Below are 22503 nucleotides of genomic sequence, written 5' to 3'. Positions count from 1 at the left end.
GGGATCTTCCCGGACCGGGGCACAAACCCACGTCCCCCGCATCGGCAGGCGGACTCTCAACCACTGCGCCACCAGGGGAGCCCCACAATATTCTTATAGATAGTAGTAGTGTGCATTTTTATAACCCTGTTTACAAACCCCAGCACTTGGTGTATCCCCAAAACTTCCTCAGTTTCTTGTAAACTAGCTCTCATCTCTCTAATAGTTATTGACCATATTGAATCCAGAAAGCATCACAGCAGTTGGAGTTACTTGAAGGTATTATACTGCAAGTTGAGGGTGAAGTATAAGTCTTTCAAGGAGCACATAACAAAACTTTTTCAACCCTGGCTCATTTGTTGATTGTCTTCCAGTATTTATAGAGGACTGGGCTGGGTGCTGTGGGTTAAAACATGGTGTCTGCCCTCAAAAAAAAACTATAGTTGAGGGAAGAAAGTGGACATAAATAAATAAACATTTGTATTCCCCATTTATTTTTTTTTGTTTTATTTTTTTTTTGCGGTACACGGGCCTCTCACTGTTCTGACCTCTCCTGTTGCGGAGCACAGGCTCCAGATGCGCAGGCTCAGTGGCCATGGCTCACGGGCCCAGCTGCTCCACAGCATGTGGGATCTTCCCAGACCGGGGCACAAACCTGTGTCCCCTGCACCGGCAGGCGGACTCTCAACCACTGCGCCACCAGGGAAGCCCTGTATTCCCCATTTATAAAAACACAGTATATTACTGGAAATCATACTTTATAGTGCATAGGGACCTTCCCTGGTGGCGCAGTGGTTAAGAATCTGCCTGCCGGTGCAGGGGACATGGGTTCAGTCCCTGGTCCGGGAAGATCCCACATGCCACAGAGCTACTGAACCCATGAGCCACAACTACTGAAGCCCGTGTGCCTAGAGCCCGTGTTCCGCAGCAAGAGAAGCCACCGCAGTGAGAAGCCCGTGCACCGCAACAAAGAGTAGCCCCCACTCGACACAACTAGAGAAGCCAGCGCGCAGCAGCGAAGACCCCATGCAGCCAAAAATAAATAATAAATAATTTAAATAATTTAAATAAATAAAGTGCATAATCTTGAAACAAGTTGTGTTTTTCTATTAGAACATGATGAGTTAGTTAGATACCAGGGTAAGTGCAAGTAAGAAATCACATATGACTTGCAGATTTTGAGTATAGATCCTAGAGAAATAGGAAATATGGAGAGAGGGACATCTTTTTTCTTAAGGCTGTTTTTTAGAGCAGTTTTCAGTTCACGGCAAAATTGAGGGAAAGGTACAGAGATTTCCCATATCCTGCTCCACACATACCAGGGGGATCTTCTTGGCGAAGATAATGATTGTTTTTTTTGACATACTATTTTGGAGAAAGAGTAATGCTGTTGAATTTCTTGCTACTATGCATTTTCTCATAGTTTTACTTACACGAAGACAGTGTTTTATTCATTTTTAATTAACAAGCTCCTAGCTAAGTGCCTAATATATATAGTAGATACTTAGGGCATTTTTAGTGAATTCCAGCCTTTGTTTCACACCCCCATTTCCTTCTTTGTTGCTTTTTCCCTTTCATCATTGAGAATTTGGTTGGATCATTGTATCAGTTAGGGTAAGATTCAGCTACAGGGACCAGCAAGCAGTTCCAAATAACAGTGGCTTAAATGAACTACAAGTTTGTTTTCCTTTCACATAAAAGTCCAGGTGGATGGTCATGGAACTTTGTGTTGTCAGGAAGTCAGGATACTTCTCTCTTATTGCTTGCATGTGTGACCTCCTTGTTCTAGAGGGTAGAGTGAGAAGAAGAGGAGGCTAAGCACCACACCCTGAGTAATTCAAGTGTTTAATCCAACGTATCAACAGGAATATTTGTCAGGAAAGAATAGAAAAACATATTGAGGCAAAACCTCTATTCAATCTTTAACTAGTAGGACATATTGTAGTTGTTTGTTACATTTCTTATCTGCCATAAGATTATAACCTTCTTGGTGACAGACACTTATTTTAATAATCACTTTATACTCTCAGCAGAGTGCCAAGCCAGTAAGTAGTTGCTTAATAATTATTTGTTGAATAGATTAATGAATGAAAGAAAAAGTTTGGGAACTGTTGCTGTACACATTTGACGGTGCTTCAGTAGACATTCCAACATCTGTTGGATGACAAACAATCCTCACATAGATGTATGGGCTTTAAAATAGAATTAAATACAGAGTTATTTTGAATTTTTTATTTCTTGTTTTCCTAGACTGGGGGATTTTATTTTATTTTCAGTTAGAATATTTTGAAATATTTTGAGCCCTCATTTGCGTTTAAAATATAGAATTGCCTAATTCAAATAATAGATGATTAAAAAATAAAATAAAAATAAGCAAAGTTAACCAGGCATTGAACGCTTCATCTGAATTATCATTCTTAATTACAACAACCTGTGAGATTAGGATTTTACTCATAAAAAGGAAATAGACGGAGAAATTAAGTAACTTCTCCAACCACACAGCTAGTTAATAAATGATAGAGCTTGCATTGGGTCAGCATGATTCTAGAGCTGAGCTTTTAACTATATGGTAAATTGAATAGAAAACTAAACCATTTACTAAAATTATAGTAATTTAGCATATGAATGTGAGTCTTATAAGATAGTGGAGAAAACATTTTAACACTGTATCATTTTTAGCCAAAAAGCAAATAACAGTTGACCCTTGAACAACATGGGTTTGAACTGTGCGGGTTCTTTCACTAAACATGTACTATAGTACTACACATTCTGTGGTTGGTTGAGTTTGCAGATGTGGAACCCTGGATTTAGAGGGCTCAGTGTAAATTTATGCTCAGATTTTCAACTGCGCAGTGGTCAGTGTCCCTAAACCCCATGTTCAAGGGTCAACTATAAAGTTATGTTTAGGAATCCGGAGGGAAATTTAACAGCTTTCCACTTTAGGGCTCCAGACTGGTACCATTGCTCTTTCCTGTTCCTTACTATGCTGTTGTAGTGGGAAAAGAGCCATATACAAATGAATGGTTGTGGTTGTGTTAAAACTTTATTTATAAAAATAGGCAGTGGGCCTGTAGACCATTATCTGCTAACCCCTGGTGTACTATACACCAGATACTATTATAAGTACTTTATATGTATTATTCCATTTAAACGTCTTAACTCAAAGCAGTAGTACTTGTGTTATCTCTATATGAGGCAACTGAGCCACAAATAGATGAAATAACTTGTCCAGTATTATATAGCTGTCAAGCGATGGAGGTAAGACATAAACCCAAACAATCTGACTCCAAAGACTACTCTCATATTATAGTATACTGCTTTATTGTACTATAACTTCTTTTTTTTCTGTCAGTGTCATAGAACAGTATATATTTTCTGTTAATTTACTTACCTTGTGCCTGGCACCTATAACTTTTAATAAGAAGTCTAAAAGTAAAGAGGATCGGACTTCCCTGGTGGCTCAGTGGTTAAGAATCCACCTGCCAATGCAGGGGACACAGGTTCAAGCCCTGGGCCAGGAAGATGCTACGGAGCAACTAAGCCTGTGTGCCACAACTACTGAGCCCACATGCCACAACTACTGAAGCCCATGCACCTAGAGCCTATGCTCTGCAACAAGAGAAGCCACTGCAATGAGAAGCCTGTGCACCACAATGAAGAGTAGGCCCCTCTCGCAGCAACTAGAGAAAGCCCGCACACGGCAATGAAGACCCAACCCAGCCAAAAATGAATAAATAAACTTTTTTAAAAAGTAAAGAGGATTGTTCCTTAACAGAGAAGTTGGTAATTGTTCAGATGTATTTTTAAGTACCTGGAATCCTATAAGGAGAGAAAAAACTATCATGAGGGGAATTAGGTTTACTTTTTAGATTAGTAAGTGTCATTATGTTAATTGTTGGCTCCATGATAAGATTTATCTACAATTTAAATATTGTTTAAATTTACTCTGGCATAAATGTATTTTTTTTTCTTGTCAGTTTGGATTTAGGTGGCGAGTAGAAAAAGAAGTAATTTCAGGGAAAGGTAATTCTTTTTTTTATTTTAGTTTTTAATAGGATAAGGTTATTTTGTTATATTATTGAAGCCATTGGGTAAGATTATTCTTAATGTATACAATAAGTGATTATCTACAAAATACAGAGTAAAATTAGAGAAGGTGTATTAATGATATATTGCTAACAAAGTTCAAAATATAATGCTTTAACGGTTTTTATGTTTAGAATTTTTGCTTCTAGGGTATTCAATTGCAGATAAGTAGAAAATGTTCAAAGAGTTAAAAGTTTCCTAGGAAGAAAACTATCAACAGATGAATACTTGCATTTTTCTCTTATTAATTTTTGGAATAATGTGTTGGTATTACTGTATTCCGGTCAAATCCACATTTTGCAGATAGAAATTAAATATTACTTTGAACCTAATAGAACTTTTAGACAGGCTAGTTCTTAGGGAGTCACTGAGTTTGAGCCCAAATATTTAGTCTTACAGAAAAAGAGCAAGCATTTGGTAGACAATCGGTAAATGCTTTTTCTATGCATTGTAATCTATTCATAAAATTTTTCTGAAAATTTAATATTTCTATACTGTCTCATGCTATAAAATTAGCTTTGTATTACTGGTGATTGCATTTAAGTGTTAATCTGTATACTAACTCACGCTATAAAATTAGCTCTTTATTGGTGATTGCATTTTAAGTGTTAATGCTTCTGAAAACTACCTAGGAACATTAAGGAAATAATTTTAAACTAAAAACTTTTAAAAATCTTTGAAAATAAAGGTTTCATTTTTAAATGATTAAACATTTATGCTGTCAGTATGGCTCATATACATCTTCCATAAATTAAGATCAGCCCTAAAGGTACTATAGAGGAGAAGGAAAAAGAATAATTTTAAAGCTATTTTAAACTTTTCTTAGCATTACATTTTAGTTTGTGCTTTTACCTAAGACAATGAGAACTGTTGAAATGTCTATCACAATTTTAAAATTTTATACTTTTATTGAATGGAATTTTCAAGTGACAGTAAGTAATGCTGCCTTTAAAAAAAATTGATGGACATTCTCTAAATTCATGTAATTGAAAAAGTTTTAATTGAGAAGGGGAAAGAAAGCTATTTGCTGTGATTGAATCTTGGTGCTTTTTTAACAATAGAGCCATTGCTAAACACATACAGATTTAATCAAGTATTTATTTGGAATGAGTAAAACAATGCCAATTTAGAAAAGTTATCAGCCTTTGAACTGGTAATTTTCAAAATTCATTTTGACAGTTTCTTTTTTATGAAAAAAAGTCAGTTCCTGTTGGTGCAAATTATTGAGATATAATATAATGCTTTTTTTTAGTTTGTGCAAATAAGTTTGATCTTGTCTTTTTCTGTTAAAGTTAATAATTGTTGAGTAGTTTATTTTTTTTTTCCTCTTGGATCATCAATATTAGTCCTTTTTTGCATAAGGTTTTAATATACAATGGATATGATAATAAGGCATTGATTTTAGTGTCAAATGATTCTAAAATATAGAGCATCAGGTTTGATTACTCATTCTACTTAATCTCAAAATGCTAGTTAAAATGTGCTTTAAATGTCATTTTATGCTGGTACTTAAATGCCATATTAAAAATTTCAATTTTTACCAATTTTAATATTAAATATTGAAAAAGATTGTCCCAGGTATAAGTGCATGTACTTTGGAAAATATACTTATTCTTTTAGGGTATTAGTGAGTACACTTTTTTAGTACTTCCATCTTCCAAAGTGTAAGATTCCCTTACACGGAGTCAGTAAAACTCTGTCTCTTAATATAAACAGTCAACTTGATAGATAGTCAACTATCTATCAGGTAAAGAATTCTGGAACTGTTTTTTTTTTTTTTTAAACAGTTCATTCAGCAATTTGATTTGATTGTTGAACATACCACAATTATTGTGGTCAGTTTTTTAATGATTATTTTATAGAGCTAGGAATTTATATATGTATGTCATGTATGTTATGTATGTATGTTGAGTAAATTTCAGAGGTAATACCAGATTGTATAGATAAATATTGTCACCAACCATCATAGCTAATATTCCTTCCTTTATTTGCAGGCCAGTTTTGCTGTGGAAATAAATGTTGTGATAAAAAAGAAGGCTTAAAGAGTTGGGAAGTTAATTTTGGTTATATTGAGCATGGTGAAAAGAGAAATGCGCTTGTTAAATTAAGTAAGTTGACTTTAGGTGGGGTATGATTGATTTCTTCAAAGTTTATCTAGTAATTTAGATTTTAAAATATATAGGCTAATTTAAGATTCAATTAAAAATTTTTAATGTATCTTCTTGGAAACACTTTTTTTCTCAGAGCTTCTGAAAGTTGCAAGAGTGACATTAGGGGAAATAGTTCTAATGCCAAAGGTAAACCAGTAATTCGTGAAGTGAAAACCTCTTTCCATTAATTTGAGAATGTCACCAGTGCAGAGTGAGATGCAAAGTATCAGAAAAGGCAATATAAAATCTCGTATTAGCTGATAGCCATATTGTTATGGTGTAGACTTTATTGACTGTCAATAAAGAAAAAATTTTAGGAGGGCAGATTGTTCTTGATATCATTCTTAAAAGTTTAGGATTATAACCCAGAATACAAAAGTTTCTCTTAATATACATGTTTTAGGATCTGTTGCTTATTCTTTTTTTTTTCTCCTAAGCTAGTCTTTTATGTGTCAGCTTCTCTGCATCATGTTAACAACCTTCTCTGGTTCCTAAATACGTGTGCCCTTAGAGTGTCTGCCCACTCTGGGTAGAAATCAAGGATTTCCCCATATGCTACTTGGTACACACCAGTGAAGGTTGGTGTCTGAGTTCTTCCTGGAAGTGCTTATGACGAAGAATCAACTAGTGTGAACTGAGATTAAAGCAAAAAAGAGACCACAATAGAGGAACTTTTTTGAAAGTTCTTTTACATTTGAAAACTCTTAGAGTACTTCAGAGGAAATGACTATACCCACACTATTGTTATTAGATGTCTTTGATGTGAGATACAGTTCTGCCTGTGAAACAGTTTGCTTTTAGAATAACTTGACAGCACCATTCTCTAAAGCAATGGCAGAATATTTTCAATTTCTCAAGCATTCTAATACAATTTTTATTATATATATACATTTTTTGAGGTGGGAGAGAATCAGATTGTTTTCTTCAGATTATTTGTTTCCCTTCTTACAGTAAAGGAATGTAAAGAAAAATGACAATTTATGATATTAAAAGTAAAGTAGCAGTGCAGTTATTAAAATTTAGCAATTCTGTGGTGTTACTCTTTTTTTTTTTTTTTTTTAGGATTATGCCAAGAATGTTCCTTTAAATTAAATTTTCATCACAGGTAATATGATCTTTTAAAACGTGGTTGTTAATTTTAGTAGTCTTGGAGGTAGTCACCTGCACTGGATGTCTAAAGTAGACTTGAGTGGTTGATGGTTTAATTAGTTGATTGTATATAAAATCCACCATTACCATATGACCATATAAACCAGGGAAGTGGAAGTTCATCATGCCTAACTCTAGTCAAGCAGTTTTAAATGTGAAGGCCTGTGCAGGGTGGTAGATAGATGCTAGAATTTTTGGTTTGGAATCAGTGTTCAGATACTGTAATATTCTTAGAAACTATATTGTAAAGCAGGTCTTCATAAAGTGATTCCTATGTCTCATTTAAGCATTGTTTTAATTAGAGTTTGTCATTCTTACAAAGGATTATACCTCTATACTCATTTTAGATGTTAAAATCAGGCTCCTATTGAATGAGCTAGACTGTGTCTGCCATACTGAATGGGGGAGGTGTATCAGTGTTCTGCATTGTGCAATATATATAGATAGTAGGCTTTCCTATGTATTCCTCTCAGCTAATCCACTTACTAGTCTTCTTGGGCAAGCTATTTAACCTCTGTAAGACTCAATTTTATTATCTCTAAAAATGAGTGTACTAAGGTTATTGTGGGGATTAAATGAAAATGCTTGACACAGTGTCTGGCGTATGGTAAGTCAAGCATAATGAAGTCCCTGGCATTGCAGATGTTCAGACAAAATCTGTGTAACCTGGCATGATTGTAGTGGTCAAGTTTCATGTCCTGAGTAACACTTGAAAGTCTTAACAGTAAGATTCTGCAACTTTATAAAATGTATATATTAGTATATTAATTTAAAATCAGCTGTGTTCTAAATGAGCCTTATCTAGTATTTTAGCTATTAAAAATAAATACAAAATTTTAAATTCTTAAAATTAGCAAAGTTTTTAGATTACTTGATTTCCCCTCTCTATCAATGATACTGGAAGATAACAAAGATGTTTTTTTGACCTTGAGTTTCGAGCTTCATTTCAAGATTGAAATTATTCTTACAAGAGGCAAGAAGTTATTACTGTCTTAAACAGTATTGTAGTATTTGGTGTATCTTAATTTGAAAGGTCTGATAAGCAAGTTTCTTGAAAGTAATCCACTGTGTTGTCTCTTCATCCTCTTTCCCAGTCCCAGTTTCAGCATTATCACCTTTTCCTATTTAGTGTTTCTTTTCTTAACCAATTAAAATCAGTTGCTTGCCAGCTATGGCACTGACAACCTTGTAAACTTGGCCTAGAAGAGATAAAGCTACAGCAGTAAAAGGATAAGTGGTCTAAAGTAGATATATGAGTTAACAGTAAGCCTTTCCATCCTCATTCTATTATACCTTTGCTGTATTCCTTTATTCTTGAGAGAAGAATTTTCTATTTACTGGTGGTTGAGAACTGTTAAGAGTGGTTTCTTCTTGTTGTATGTGTTTTTTCAAAGTGTAGGTAGATATGAATTATGTGGAGGGAAATGAGATTTGATTTTGTAATTTTTTAAAAATGACTAAATGATAGAATATATAAAAGAAATGAGTAAAAACTATGATTTACATTTACTAAGGATTTGTACACAGAACTTAGAAAAAATAATCCTTTGTCTCAGAGTGTTCAGGCTTCGTAATCTTATAGAATTGTTTTAATTAATATACTAACCTAAAATATTTACAGACTCATTTAAGGGTTCCTTATTATGTAAACTACCTTTTAAAAATGAGTACTTTAACTGATTTGACTTTTTTACCCATTGATTTTTATTTTTTGTAAAATTCAGTTGAAAAAGTTAACTTTATATTGTTCAACATAAAGGAGAAAAGAAGTCAACTCAAAAAAAAGAAAGGATAAAGCCAGAAAAGACTGTGAAGAGTCATCACATAAAAAATCCAGATTATCTTCTGTAGAAGAGTCCTCTAAGAAAAAGGATAAAGGTAAAAGGGAATTAAAATAAAATATTTACTCATATTTCTGAACATGAAGTATAATCTGCCATATGTCACAAATGTTGAATTTAATTAGTAAATGCATTTAGAATTCTGTTTTATAGTAGTTGAAAGGAAACTGGTTGGAGAATTTAGATATGAATTTATAGTAACTTACAGGAGTTTCAATACCAAGGTTGGTTTTGATTCATTTTTGGCAGATGGTATGTTGCAACAGCATTCTAATTTCTGGATTTGTTACTTACAGACTTGTTACCTTGAGCAAGTCATTGAATTTCTTGAGTTTCACTTTTCTCGTGTACATAGTGGTGATGTGAATACCTGCTCTCTATACTGCTGGTGCTTATTGTGGATAATCAAATAAGGATGTGAAAGGCACTTTGAACACTGTAAATCAGTACATAACCTATAAGTCAGTTTAACATTGTAACACTGTGATTTCAATTATCATGGTCTGTGTGATTTTTCTCACTAACTTATGAGCTTCTTGAAATGATAGAGGTTGATATGTATGTGTCCTCAGAACCTAACATGGTGCTGTGCACATACAGTTAGTAAATAACTGTTAAATTCAAATCCAAGTCAACTGCTACTTCTTCCTCAGCAGTCCTTAAGCTAAGCCTTAGTTTTCTCATGTGTAAAATGGTCATGATAATCTTACCTAGTAGGTCATAGGATTTTTCAGAAGTTGAAATGAGATAATGCATGTAAGCAGTTCGCATAGTACTTGGTACATAGTTAGCTATTATGAAGGTTACTGCTAGTTGCTGTTTTAGTCCATAATAAAGTAGAGTCAAATTGACTATAACTTAGAGTGAATTGGACTTAAATTAGGTAGGTAATGGTAGATTGAATTAGATTCCAGCCTATGGTAACATAATACTTGAACAGGAGAGGGCTGCCTTGCTCCAGCTATGAATATCATTAGATATGTTATGTTCTTATGTACATTTTTTTCTTCTAACATGTCATGATACATTCAAGTATATGTATTGCCAAGTTTTTGACTTGGTAAAATCGATAGATGTTGAGAGGAAAAATACTGATATTCTGTTGTTTATTGAGAAATGGTATTTGAAACAGAATACCTTTTTTGTCTCTAAATCATGTTCCAGATTTCAAAATAAATTTTAATAAGTGTGAGAATCTCATTTGAATTTTAAAAAATTTTTATTTATCCTCATGTGCCAGTAAAATATTTAGTGTATTATATCTGAGGATTTTGTAGCATTTACTATTATATAATATATTTATATCATAGTATGATACTATGTTAATCATTGCGTATTCCAAATTAAAGAAGAACTAATCCCTGCCTTGTAAAAGTTTATTCAGTACCTCCAAAACAGATAATTAGGTAGCTGGATACTCAGGACTAGGGATGGGGTTGCACCCCTCAAATTATAATATATATGCACGTGATCTTCCTTATAGATGTTTTTCCTTCAGTGTTCTGTTCTGTATTTTGGTAGGTGATAACCTCTGTCAACCTAAAAACTAATATCGGAAATCGGGAAATTATCCTTGATGCCTTCTTTTTTTCTCGTTACTTATTATGTAGATACTATCAGTTTTACCCCCGGGTATGTATTTCTCATGTTCTCTCTAGTCTAGTTCAGACTACCATGTTTTCTCATCTAGGCTACTACTATATTATCCATACTGATTCTAACACTGTCTTGTTATCCCACCTCCCTCTCCTTAATCCATTCTCCATCTAGTAGTGATTTCCTATGTTCTTAGGATATAACCAATATCTGGACAAAGCCCAAAGGCTCTATATGATCCAGCATACAAGGCTTGTTTATCACTACTCTTCACCTTACGTTCACACTCCCCCCACATAGCCTTTCAGTTTCTAGAAAATGCCAGACTTCTTTCTGTTTAAGGACTGTATAGGTGCTGCTTCCTCTCTAAAACCTCCAGTCCCATCCTAACTCATCCTTCAGATTTAAGCTTAAATGTCACTTCCTCAGGGATCCTTTCCTGACCATGAATCTAAATTAGGACTCCCATTTATAATGCTTTCACAACCTTGGAACTTTTCCTTCATTACACATGTGACAGTTACATAAAACACAAGGAGAACAGGGGTTCTGTCTGCTGTGTTCATTGCTCTATCCCTAGCACCCCACTAGCACATGTAAGGCATAAATAATAAAGAATAAGAAAATGAAAGACTTGAAGATTGTTTCAGGGCAACTTCAGAGATAGAAAACCAAAGCAGAGTGGAATTGAGACATCTGTGTCTTATATACCCTTTATTCAGAGCACCTTTCATAGCAGAGAGCACAGGATATAGTTCTTTTTTTCAGCTTCTTTGGTATAAAGCAGAAAATGACAACATCTTAGCAAACTTTTAGGAAAACCATGTAGACCTCTTTAATATCTTCTCATCTGGGATCAATCATCTGGAACTAGGTTGATCTTGATATACTTTCTTGCCAGGCCACCTTAATTTGGCCCAGACTTGAATAGTAATTAATAAATGCTTAATATCTCAGCTGCATTTGGACTGTTGGCATTCCTCAGAACAATTACTTTCTTGATCTTTTTCCTATCTTTTCAGCCTCTCCTCAGCCTCTTGACTATAATTCCTCCTCCATCTTACCCTTGTTGGAATTGCTCAAGGCTCTTACAGAACTTCTCTTTATTCTCTCTGTTCTCCCTGTGTGATCTCATCAACCCTGATAGCCTTAGGTTACCATCATATAAAATGTTAAATAAGTGGATGGATGGATGGATAATTGGATGGCTAGATAGCTGAATGGATAGAGAGGAAATGTAAGAAAGATCAAAGCTTGACTTTGAGGACTAGTCTGCTTTGGCAGGTGTGAACAGAACAGGGTATTTAGGTAAATTGTCTTGGCAGTAAGTTCAAGATCTTACCCCTCCCACCTCCACCCTGCCCCCAAGCTCAGTTCCTTGGATAGGCCTTTTCTGACACCCTTCACCCCACTCCTCCAGGCAAGATTAGGTCCCTGTTAGCACGTTCTGGTAGCATCCTGCACTCTCCTTTAGAAATACATATCACTCTTGGAATAATTTTTCTGTGAAGGAAGGGACTGTGTGACTTGTTTAATTCTCTATCCCCAGTTCCTAAACACAGTGCTTGCCCCACATAGTAGGCATTCAGTAAATGTTAGGTGAGTGAGTCAGTGAAATCAACCAGTTTCTCAATGTTGAAAATCAGAGATCAGCCCTGGAATCATGATCAAAAAGATTTTCTATGGTTTCACCTTTCAAAATATGGTCCTTTGCATTGTCATCACTTGGGAGCTTGTTAGAAATGCTTAATTTCAGACCCTTCCAGATCTCCTAAATCAGAGTTGCACTTTAAGTTCCCAGAATGATTCATATGTACAATAAAGGTTAAGATGCACTGCTCTTTATCATGTATTCGTTCTGCTTTAGCTTCAACACCTCCAGGGAAAAGGTACCCATTATCCAAAATACTCCTTTACATTTCAGACAGCTGTAATTGCTAGCAGGTTTCTCTTAACATTTAGCCCAAACGTACAACTTCTTCCTTCTGGTTCCAGTTGTGTCCTTTTTTTAACCTATAGACACTTGGAAGCAGGTATCATTGTTCCTTACATGACAGAGAAGATGACAGAGAAGAATACATTTCTTTTGTCATTCGAAGTTTAGCTATGTTTTTATTTGCTCTCTGATGACTAGGAAATAAGTAGGAGTGAAGAAACAACATAAAGCAGTTGTTGCAGTCCAGCCCTTGGCTTCCTTTGGAATCTTGACCCTGTAGTTCTCACACCCTCTTGTCTGGCCTTAAGGGGCCATTCATGCTACAACTTGGGCTAATTATGAGACCTGTCCAGGGAGGTTGGAGGAATTGTTACTCTCCATCTGTTTTCCGTTCTTTTTTGAATTAGCAGCCTTCAGAAATATTTCCCCTAAGGTCTTACTGCAGGAGATTGTATAATGATGATTTTTTTAGATTACTTTAATAGATCTTCAGTACTTTTTCTCTTTCCATTTCCCTCACTGGGTAAACCATTGTAGAATTGAAAATGTTTGTTTTATCACATAATTTTTTGTGTGATTTTCAATTACAGAGAATTCTCACCTGTACATGATCTTCAAAAAAGATTAAGAAAGATTAAAAGATTTTTTAAATCTTTCTTTTCTTAAAAGATTAAGAAAAGGCATTTATTTGTAAACTGCTTTCAGATGTTGAACATCTGTAGATAAAATATTGTTTGTGTTGCAGCTAATCTATGAGGGTTTGGGGGGTTTTTTTTGTTTGTCCTAGCAACATGAGATTTTTTTTTATATAGGTGTTCATTATTTGTTATGTTTTGTGCTAGGTATTCCAGGCTGTACAAGAGCATAAAATACCCCTCCCTAAAAGAATCTAACATTTTAATTAGGGAGATAAGTCTAAGGAACAGGAAAGATTAGAAGACAGAGAAGTGCTTTCCTGCAAGACTATACACTAGACTATTGGGAAGAATTCCAGCTATATATAGCTATAGCTGTTACACCACTGCAAGATGATTCTTGACAAAACAGTGCTGGGTTTTTTGTTTTTGTTTTTGTTTTTCATCACATTTACTCTCAGTGAAATCAGAAAATTCTATCAGCAGTATCATGTTTTTATTTAATAAAAGTATACAGATTCTAGTTATTTACAGTTTAGGTTTCCCACAAACTGTAACTTGTTCTGATGTAAATTTTTTTTTTTGTTTTTGTACTGTGTGAGAAAAATCATAGAAAAAAGAGCAAAAGTGTATTTCTTCCCCATATTTAGAACATTTAAAAGTGTCTTATGTCAAGTATAGAAGAGCATAATTTTTTTTTTTTCCAGTAAATACGGTGGATAAACATTTTAACTTCACATCATGAAGTATGAAGGAAGAGAACAAGAGGGATGAAGTTGGGATAGCAAAAGAATTGGGGAGGTGGATTAAAATTTAAGAAATGTTGCTTATATTGCACAAGACTGAGTGATCTCTTGTCATTTGGTGATTTTGATTGATCAAATTAAATATATGGTTTGTACATAGAAAGCAGATGTTAGCAACGGTTGTTACTGGTCAGTTTTTAATAAGTCCCGTAGTTTTCATCAGATTGGATTTCATTGGATATTTGCTACAAATTTTATTGTTTGTTCCCTACAACATTCCAAAAAGTATTCACAATGACTTACAAAAATATATACTATAAGATTTTTTTAAGGTGAAATCAAAATAATGGAAAAATAAGATAGAATAGGAAAGTAAAGCTAGAGGTAAAATTAATACAGACAAATATTTAACAAAAAGTCTTGCATAATTGCAAAAGTAGACATAGATTTGTCACTGTTCTTCCTAACAACCAAACCAAAGAAAGGAAACCACCAGTAGAATGATTAATTGTACCCATACAATATTAAAGAGAACTCGCAGGGTGTTCAGCTTTTTCCAGGCAGTTTTGAGAGCAGAATCTACTGTGGATTCATAAAAGGGGGTATCCATTTGTGATATAACAAACAGTAACCTTGTATCTCAACAGTAATATGATGTAGAATTTCTTAAAGAACTTGCAATAAATTGGGTCTAACAAAGTGTAGTTCAATAACATACCTAATTTATGTTATAATATCGACTTATTTATAGAAATTTAGAGATTTGAGACTTCTAGCCTTACTTGTAAATTTATAAACTTAAGAATTAATTTTTTTCTGATTTTAAAGTAATATATATTTATGTGGCAAACTCAGGAAAATATTTAGTAAATGCTCCAAATCACCATTCAATTTAAACTTTATTAGCATTTTAGTATATAATTCTTAAGGAGAATTTTTAAGTGTTCAGTAATCAGAAATTTTAGAGAAATAGAATTTTAAAGATACTTACTGTTTAAAAATTTAATGAAGAGGAGATATCAGTGGAGGTATTCCTCTACTTTAGGAATACAAACGTATTCCTTAAGAATTATTTTACTCATACCATTTTGTTTTCAACGTATTTGAAGTGTCCTTAAAGCACTGACACTTCCTTTCTCCCCATGTGAATCCTAATCTATCAGTAGTAGCTCCTTCTTCTAAATTAGGTTAAGTTTCCTGACAGCTTATAGAACATAGCCAGGCATGAGACGATAGACTTAAGCTATCTGAGGATGGGGTAGTAAGTATATATAATTTTAGAAAGCATACACATGTTAAAATGGGAAATTTTATAGTTTTTGCCAATTTCCAACTATATGTTGCAGTGAGAGGTGTGACGGCCTATTTAATGTAAAAAAATATATATATTGCCCTTCTCCAATTCCAATTTTTATTAAAAAATCTTTTGGGGAAAGGGCTTGACTGACTTGTTTATATTCATTCTTTCATTTGCTCTTCCTTCCTTCTCCCTCCCACTGTTCTTCCCCCAGCCCTCTCAAACCTCCCTCATTTCCTGGAAATAATCTTAAGTCTCTTCACCCTCTTCAGCTAGGTCAAACTTCTGGCGGTAGGGAGAGGGGAATACTGTAGCCAACCTGAAGAATCTCTAGCTTAGCTTGGTTCTTGAAGTAGAACCATTTCAAGCAGGGAACATGTACCTTGTTATAGTTTGCCAAACCCAGATATCTTCTCAGGTGGTCAGTGACCTGTCTTAGGTGGTCTTGGCAATTTTACAACTCAAATTCTGCTGTTTCTATTATATATTTCATTTACATTTGGATAATATTCAGTTACCCTTTTACCCTCATTTAACATATGGATTATTTACACCAGATCCATAAAGAAAAACCCAATTTCTATGGGGAAAAAGAATTTTAACTTACTTTTGTTGATTGTCAGCCATAATCGCAAGTGGTTTAGTTGTATACCTCATTTAATCGTAGTAATGGGCATATAATATCCCATTTTGCAGTTAAGAGAACCAAGACCCAGATAATTTACATAAATTGCCTAAGGTCAAATAGTTGGTTAATGGCAGAGCTACGATTAAACACAGGTTTATAACTCCAGAGTCTGCTCTTTTACTTATATCATCAATAACTGTTCATCAGTGAATCAAACGTTAGTCTACTCTTTATACCTCAGTTTGGGCAGATATATTACACAAATCCACATTAAATGATTTGATCTGTGTCTCAGTTCTATCTGTAAAATGGGTATAAAGAGACTTCATTGGATTATTATCAGAGTCAAGTGAAATAATAAACATGTAAAGCATGTGTCTTATATGAAGTAGCCTTTGATAACCTGTAGCTATTATTGTTATATCAGAGAAAAGGAAAATACTGGACATTAGATATTGTGTTTGTTCTTCACAATGGGTCAGATCAAAAGTTAAGTCTGTGAAAGTCTGACCTGTCCATTGTTTTCATAATTGGAGACTTGCCACTTCTTCAGTAGGCCAAGTTACTTAGGTATGTAATATCCAGAAAAACCAAGATGATTAGACCTACTTGCATTATTCAAAGCATATAGGGAAAATTATACGCAGTTTGCATTACATTCTAAAAGGAACATTGAAAACTTAAAGCAGGTCAAGAATAGAACAACCAAAGTGTTGTCAGAACTTGAAATGTTGTTATAGGAAGAAGGTTGAAGGAACCGTAGATGTTTAGCTTAGGAAAAAGTGAAGAGGGAAGGGGTAAGGAGGTAGACATGGAAACTGTAGATATTTTCAAGACTGCTACTATGTAGGAGGCTTATTTTTGGTGGCTGGTTGGCAGAACTAGAGTCTATGGATAAAAATAGCCCAAGGACAGATTTTTGCCTTAATTTAAGGAAAAATTTGTCAATTAGAACTATCTGAAGAAAGGAATGGAGGAATGGGCTGCTTCAGGAAGTAGTGAGGTGTTTAGATTGGACAGCCAGTTGTTATTGGAAGTATTACAGTAAGATGTTCATTCATTGGATAAGGCCTGGACCTCCAAGCTCCCCTTCCAGTACAGAATCAGTGACTTAAATTCTGATCCCCCCTTGTTAATAATTACTGTGGAGGTTTGACACTGATACAAATGCAAGCATCATTTTGTGTTGCCCATTGTTCTAAATGTTATTTCCTGAGCAGCACCCTTTCCACCTCTGGCAGGTTGTAGCAGTTATCAAAAAAATGATTTGTAGTTACTGCCAACCTCATGGAATTAGGTATTATAGATTCGTAGTTAAATATTAATAGATTCATAGGGTTGTAAGGGACCTTAAAGGTCATATAATCCAATCTTGTGGATTTGATTCTCTAAGGCTATCTGATCACTTTTTCAGCATGTCCTCTTTCAAAGAGAGTTATTTTATAATGTTATTCTAAACTAATTGTTCTTTTTAGTAAAACTGGATCGTCTGTTATCAGAAAACCGGTGTAGGAAAGCTGGCATGTGGGCAGTACTCTTGAGAGGGAACAAGAAAACAGGTGGTTGTAAGGCCTTTTGAAATTAGCTGCCCACTTTCAAAGGCCTTGTAGGTTTGTTCTCTGACATCATTGACAGGATAACACCATGGTGATAACTTTAGTAGGCCTAATTAGTTTTTCTGTGCTTTCTTTATCTCAGTTAGTGAATTTTCATAAAAATAAGAGCAGAAGACTTTTTTGTTTGTTTTGTTTTTGTTTTTTGTTTTTTGGCTGCGTTGGGTCTTGGGTCTTCGTTGCTGCGCACAGGCTTTCTCTAGTTGTGGCAAGGAGGGGTCTACTCTTTGTTGTGCGCAGGCTTCTCATTGCGATGGCTTCTCGTTGCAGAGCATGGGCTCTAGGTGCACAGGCTTCAGTAGTTGCAGCATGCGGGCTCAGTAGTTGTGGCTCATGGGCTCTAGAGTGCAGGCTCAGTAGTTGTGGCACACGGGCTTAGTTGCTGCACGGCATGTGGGATCTTCCCGGACCAGGGCTTGAACCCGTGTCCCCTGCATTGCAGGTGGATTCTTAACCACTACGCCACCAGGGAAGTCCCAAGCAGAAGACTTTTTTCTTTTCGCATATTCAGTTTGGGACACTGGCAGTTCCAGTGCTGGCTGTCGTTGAGTGGGAATCTTATTCCCAGAGCTTTATAATTTTATCATCTTTGTGTGTAGATCGTTAGAAGCACAACTCCCGTTCCCTTTCTTATTTTTTTGCTGTTTTTGTTAGAATTTGTGCTAGAATAGATTCAGTTAGGACCAGAGTTCAGACATACGTGTTGATTCAAGGATCAAAGTCCAACAGGAAAAAAGGCTAGAACCACCATGGCAAATCAGTACTGTTTTATTTTTGTGTTGTGTTTAACTAAGGTACATTCTGTATTGACAGGCCAAATTTGTGTCACTTCTTTTCCAGACTAATGGTCATTATTGGAGAGGAATTATTTGCTAACATAATTACTTTGTGGCATATAATTTTATTGTCTCATAATACATGTTTCAGTATTTGATAATTTTTAGTTGACTAACATAGGGCGATTCATTTGAAACATGTCTATTTTGTTATGTTTTAAAAATAAAATATATTGTTTTTACTGATCTTTAAAGGTAATACATGATTATTGTTTAAAATACAAAAAATTTTGGAAATGCTTAAAGAGCAAAACTATCCCAGGCCTACAGGTAATATAATCACTGTTAAGTTTGGTTGGTCCTTACAAACTTATTTATGTGTGTGTGTGTTTGTGTGTATTTATTTATATACACACACACGCATATATAAATAATAATATATATATGTAGACATAATGTTTTAATACAAATTGTATTATACTATGCCTGCTTTCTGTAACTTTTAAAAATTTTGATATAGCATACACATTTTTCTATGGTAATTCAGGTGTGCTATGGGTTTTTTTTAATAGCTATATAGTATTTATTTAACCAAGCCTTAATCCCTAATTGGTGGGGATTTAACTTGTTTTCTTTTGCTGTTGTTGTTATACAGTGGACATCTTTGTACATATATCTGAGTGCTCGTTTATTCTAAGTAAATAATTAAATTCCTAAAAGCAGCATTGCTGGTCAAAGGGTATCCATATTTTAAAGTGATCTATATTGCCAGATTTTCCTCAAAAGCATGGTATTTACTCCTAACAATGTATGAGAACATCTGTTTCTTCATTGAAATGGACTTCTTCTAATTAATGTAATCAGCATTAATTTTTTTTAAGTCTGACAATTTTTTTTTTCATAATTTAGCTAGTCCTATATACTAGTTCATTTCTTAAGGTCTTGATCCTAATGTAAATACTCTCTACAAAAATCTTACCCTGCATGTCTTTTGTGTGATCAATAAAAATAAGAAACTAAATTAAAGACAACTGTATTGCAAGAGATAATTCCATTATAATATAGAGTTAATATTGGAATTGTTACTTTAACTCAGTATAATTTATAGACGTTTCCCATGAGACTTTAAATCCTTGGTCTATTTGCTGAGGCTCTTTGGTATATATCAGCTTATTATTTTTCAAAAGAATTTATTGGTCTGGAAAAGTGCATTAAATTTTCAGAGAGCCATAAAAGTTGAAGCTAAACCACAGGTAAACCTGGAATTTATTTAATTGCATTGGTGGGTAGTTCAAAATGTGTTTTAAATGTAATGTGCACATTTTAAAAAATCTCTTTTAAATGAACAGGAAGCTCTGATGAGGAAGGAAGTACTTCAGAATCTGAACTTTGGAAGGGCCCGCTGCCAGAGACAGATGAAAAACCACAGTAAGTCCTGATAATAGTATTAATAGACAATGATAATGCATACCTTCTACGTCAGTCTAGGAAGCTATGACCACAGCTATTTTTTATAACAGTTAATGAAAAACTTAGCATCGTGAATGTCTTTTTAAAGCCAAGGAACACCTAGCCTGCTAAGGTCAGAGTTTATTCCCAGCCATTGTTTATGGCCATAAACAGCCAACTTGTCCAGCTCCCTCTTGGTGAGTAAAACTTTCCTTAGCTCACATTGACAGATGACCCCCTAGTCTTTGCTTTTATTGTTTCAGAGAGATGCTGTTTACTAGCTTCCAGAGCAGCCTATCCATGATATTTCTGATTATCATAAACCTATACAGGGGAGCCCCTTGAAGATATATACAGGTGTAAAAGTTTTCTTGCCAACAGCCACCTTAGCCCCCAGAGATACACAAGTCAGCACATGCATTGTTCTCTGCTATTGGTTGGAAGAGCTGTCTGTATATAGGCTGGAATATTATCAGTTCTTCTCATATACTGGGATGTTCACCACTTGAGCTTTATCTGTTGAAAGGGGATAAAATAATACCTACTACATAGAGTTTATTGTGAAGATTTAATAGAATAAAGAATGTAAAGCACCTGGTCTGGCACAATACCTACCAATATAGTAAGTGCTCAATAAATTTTAGTCCCATTTTGTTACTCTAGGCATATTGGTTCATAATAAGAGACCTGTTGAATCAATCATAATTCGCTAATTTAAGCTGATTATAAAACATATTGCTAATTATATAATATGTTCTTAGTGTAATAGAATTCAGGTGTGTTGGAAAGTTTTTGTTTTTAAAAAAAGATTAGTTTTTTTCTATAACCTTAACCTTTATTTTTGTCAGCCAAATAAAGAATTCCTAAATGAGTCGTCATTATAGATCAGATTATAAAAAAGGTATCACTATCCTAGTAAAACTATCAACTGAACTTTTGACCATATAACTTTCCCTTGAAGAGATGAAAATGACAGAATAGGTCTTGGAGTCAACTCACCTTTTTGACAGTAAAGATACATGAATAAAGCCTAAGAGGGGTTTCATAATCCAAAGCTCTTTGTGACCTTATAAAAACTTGACATCAGGTACTGACATCCAAGTTCACACAGAAATTCAGCTAATTTCATATATTTAAGTTCTTACTACAATTTAAAAAATTCTACTGCATTTTGCTGTCATGCTTGGGAAAAGGGACAGTAGCCAGGAGAATACCAAATTGTAGGTAATTTTAAATCAACTTTATCTGATTCTGGAATTAATTTTTTAAAAATTTGAACATGGTTGCGGTGGCTCTATGCATTCACAATTGTTTAAAGCCAAATGATGGAGTCCCATTGTGAATCTCTGATCTAAAAGAACATTTTCTGAAGAGACTGGTACACAGAATTTGTCCAGCTTGATTCTCTGTTCCCAGAAGGGAGAAAAGCAATTGTACATACATTTAATCTTTAGAACAGCTCTATGAGGAAATGTGATGTTCTTTATTTTATAGATAAGGAAACTGAGCCCAGAGAAGTTAAATAACTTGCTTGCTCAGCAAATAACTGACAGAGCTAGGACTTAAAAAACACTGTCTGACTTGAAAACCTGTGTTATTTCCATTGTACTACTCTGGCTCCTAGCACTAATGTTTATTTAGTACTTTACAATTTTCATAATATTTTAACACATTATAGTGTAATATCTCCTTTTAGAGTTCTGTTCTTTGTTTTAGACATAATCTTCACTGCTACAGATACATATTTACTCTTCTCAGAGTAATAAAATCTGCAGCCGAAGCAGATTTTCCCTATTCCTAGGAGTAAGACTTGTATTTTTCCTTAAAATAGTTTTTTTCATTCATTTTTGATCAGGCTATAATTTGAAATGAGAATGAACAGAGTAAGTTATAAAGTTAACCAAAAAGTAAAGAGAAGCAATGACATTTCACAAAGTACTTCAAAGTAAAATCTTAGGTAATAAGTACATTAAGGGAGACGTGCCAACATATACAGTATTTTCAATTTAATCAGTCTTGGTATAGTTATGATTATTTTAGAAGCCAAGAATTATTTGATACCTGAATCATGAAATATATTGCCATATAAAAGAATCAGCAAATATGTTGGATTAAAATATTTTATTTTTATTAATCTCATATAATGTGTCAACCTAGTAATTTTCTTCTCTAATTGTTGATTTTAATCAAATTGTATACTTTTTCTTTTAAATAGGGAAGAAGAATTTGATGAATATTTTCAAGGTTTATTTCTGTGACATGGAAGAGGGATGCATACATTCCTTAATGTGAAAGTATACTTTGAAACTCTTCACAAAATTTTGTCTACAAGTTGCAACTTGAGTGGTTTGTCTTTGGAAATAAAAATCCAGCTACTCTCAGGATGTCAGATGCTTTGGAAGTTTTTCAGTTTTATTGGAGGCACTTTTCCCTATATATCTTTTCAATTGTTTATCTACAACTCTGTTCCATCTGTAGCTCCTAAAGTATGGACCTAGTACATCCTCTAGTACAGAGATCCATTGTGCCTATATTTTTGTAGGTTTTTTTTCTCCTCCACTGATTCACATTTATGTTCCCTTGCCTCAGCTTAAACTTTTAGGATTATTGGGGTTTCACGAA

General features: G+C 34.3%; 1 protein-coding gene across 2 annotated transcripts in view; it reads left to right on the top strand.

Moving 5' to 3' along the window:
* Nucleotides 1-22139, top strand: part of LOC103079104 (protein FRA10AC1) — a 38365-nt gene extending 16226 nt beyond the window's left edge. The window contains exons 7-13 of one of the 2 annotated variants that reach the window (XM_007471576.1): nucleotides 3957-4002; nucleotides 6060-6173; nucleotides 7278-7320; nucleotides 9124-9242; nucleotides 13819-13857; nucleotides 19782-19860; nucleotides 22097-22139. In XM_007471576.1, coding sequence (XP_007471638.1) covers nucleotides 3957-4002; nucleotides 6060-6173; nucleotides 7278-7320; nucleotides 9124-9242; nucleotides 13819-13857; nucleotides 19782-19860; nucleotides 22097-22139 — 483 coding nt within the window. The remainder of the gene's footprint in view (nucleotides 1-3956; nucleotides 4003-6059; nucleotides 6174-7277; nucleotides 7321-9123; nucleotides 9243-13818; nucleotides 13858-19781; nucleotides 19861-22096) is intronic. The other variant, XM_007471577.1, reaches the window with a different exon arrangement.
* The last annotated feature ends 364 nt before the right edge of the window (nucleotides 22140-22503 follow it).

This window comes from Lipotes vexillifer, unplaced genomic scaffold (assembly GCF_000442215.2).
Source record: "Lipotes vexillifer unplaced genomic scaffold, Lipotes_vexillifer_v1.1 scaffold325, whole genome shotgun sequence".
Taxonomy (NCBI): domain Eukaryota; kingdom Metazoa; phylum Chordata; class Mammalia; order Artiodactyla; family Lipotidae; genus Lipotes; species Lipotes vexillifer.
Note: the sequence above shows the minus strand (reverse complement) of the source record. Positions and strands in the feature narration are given on the sequence as shown.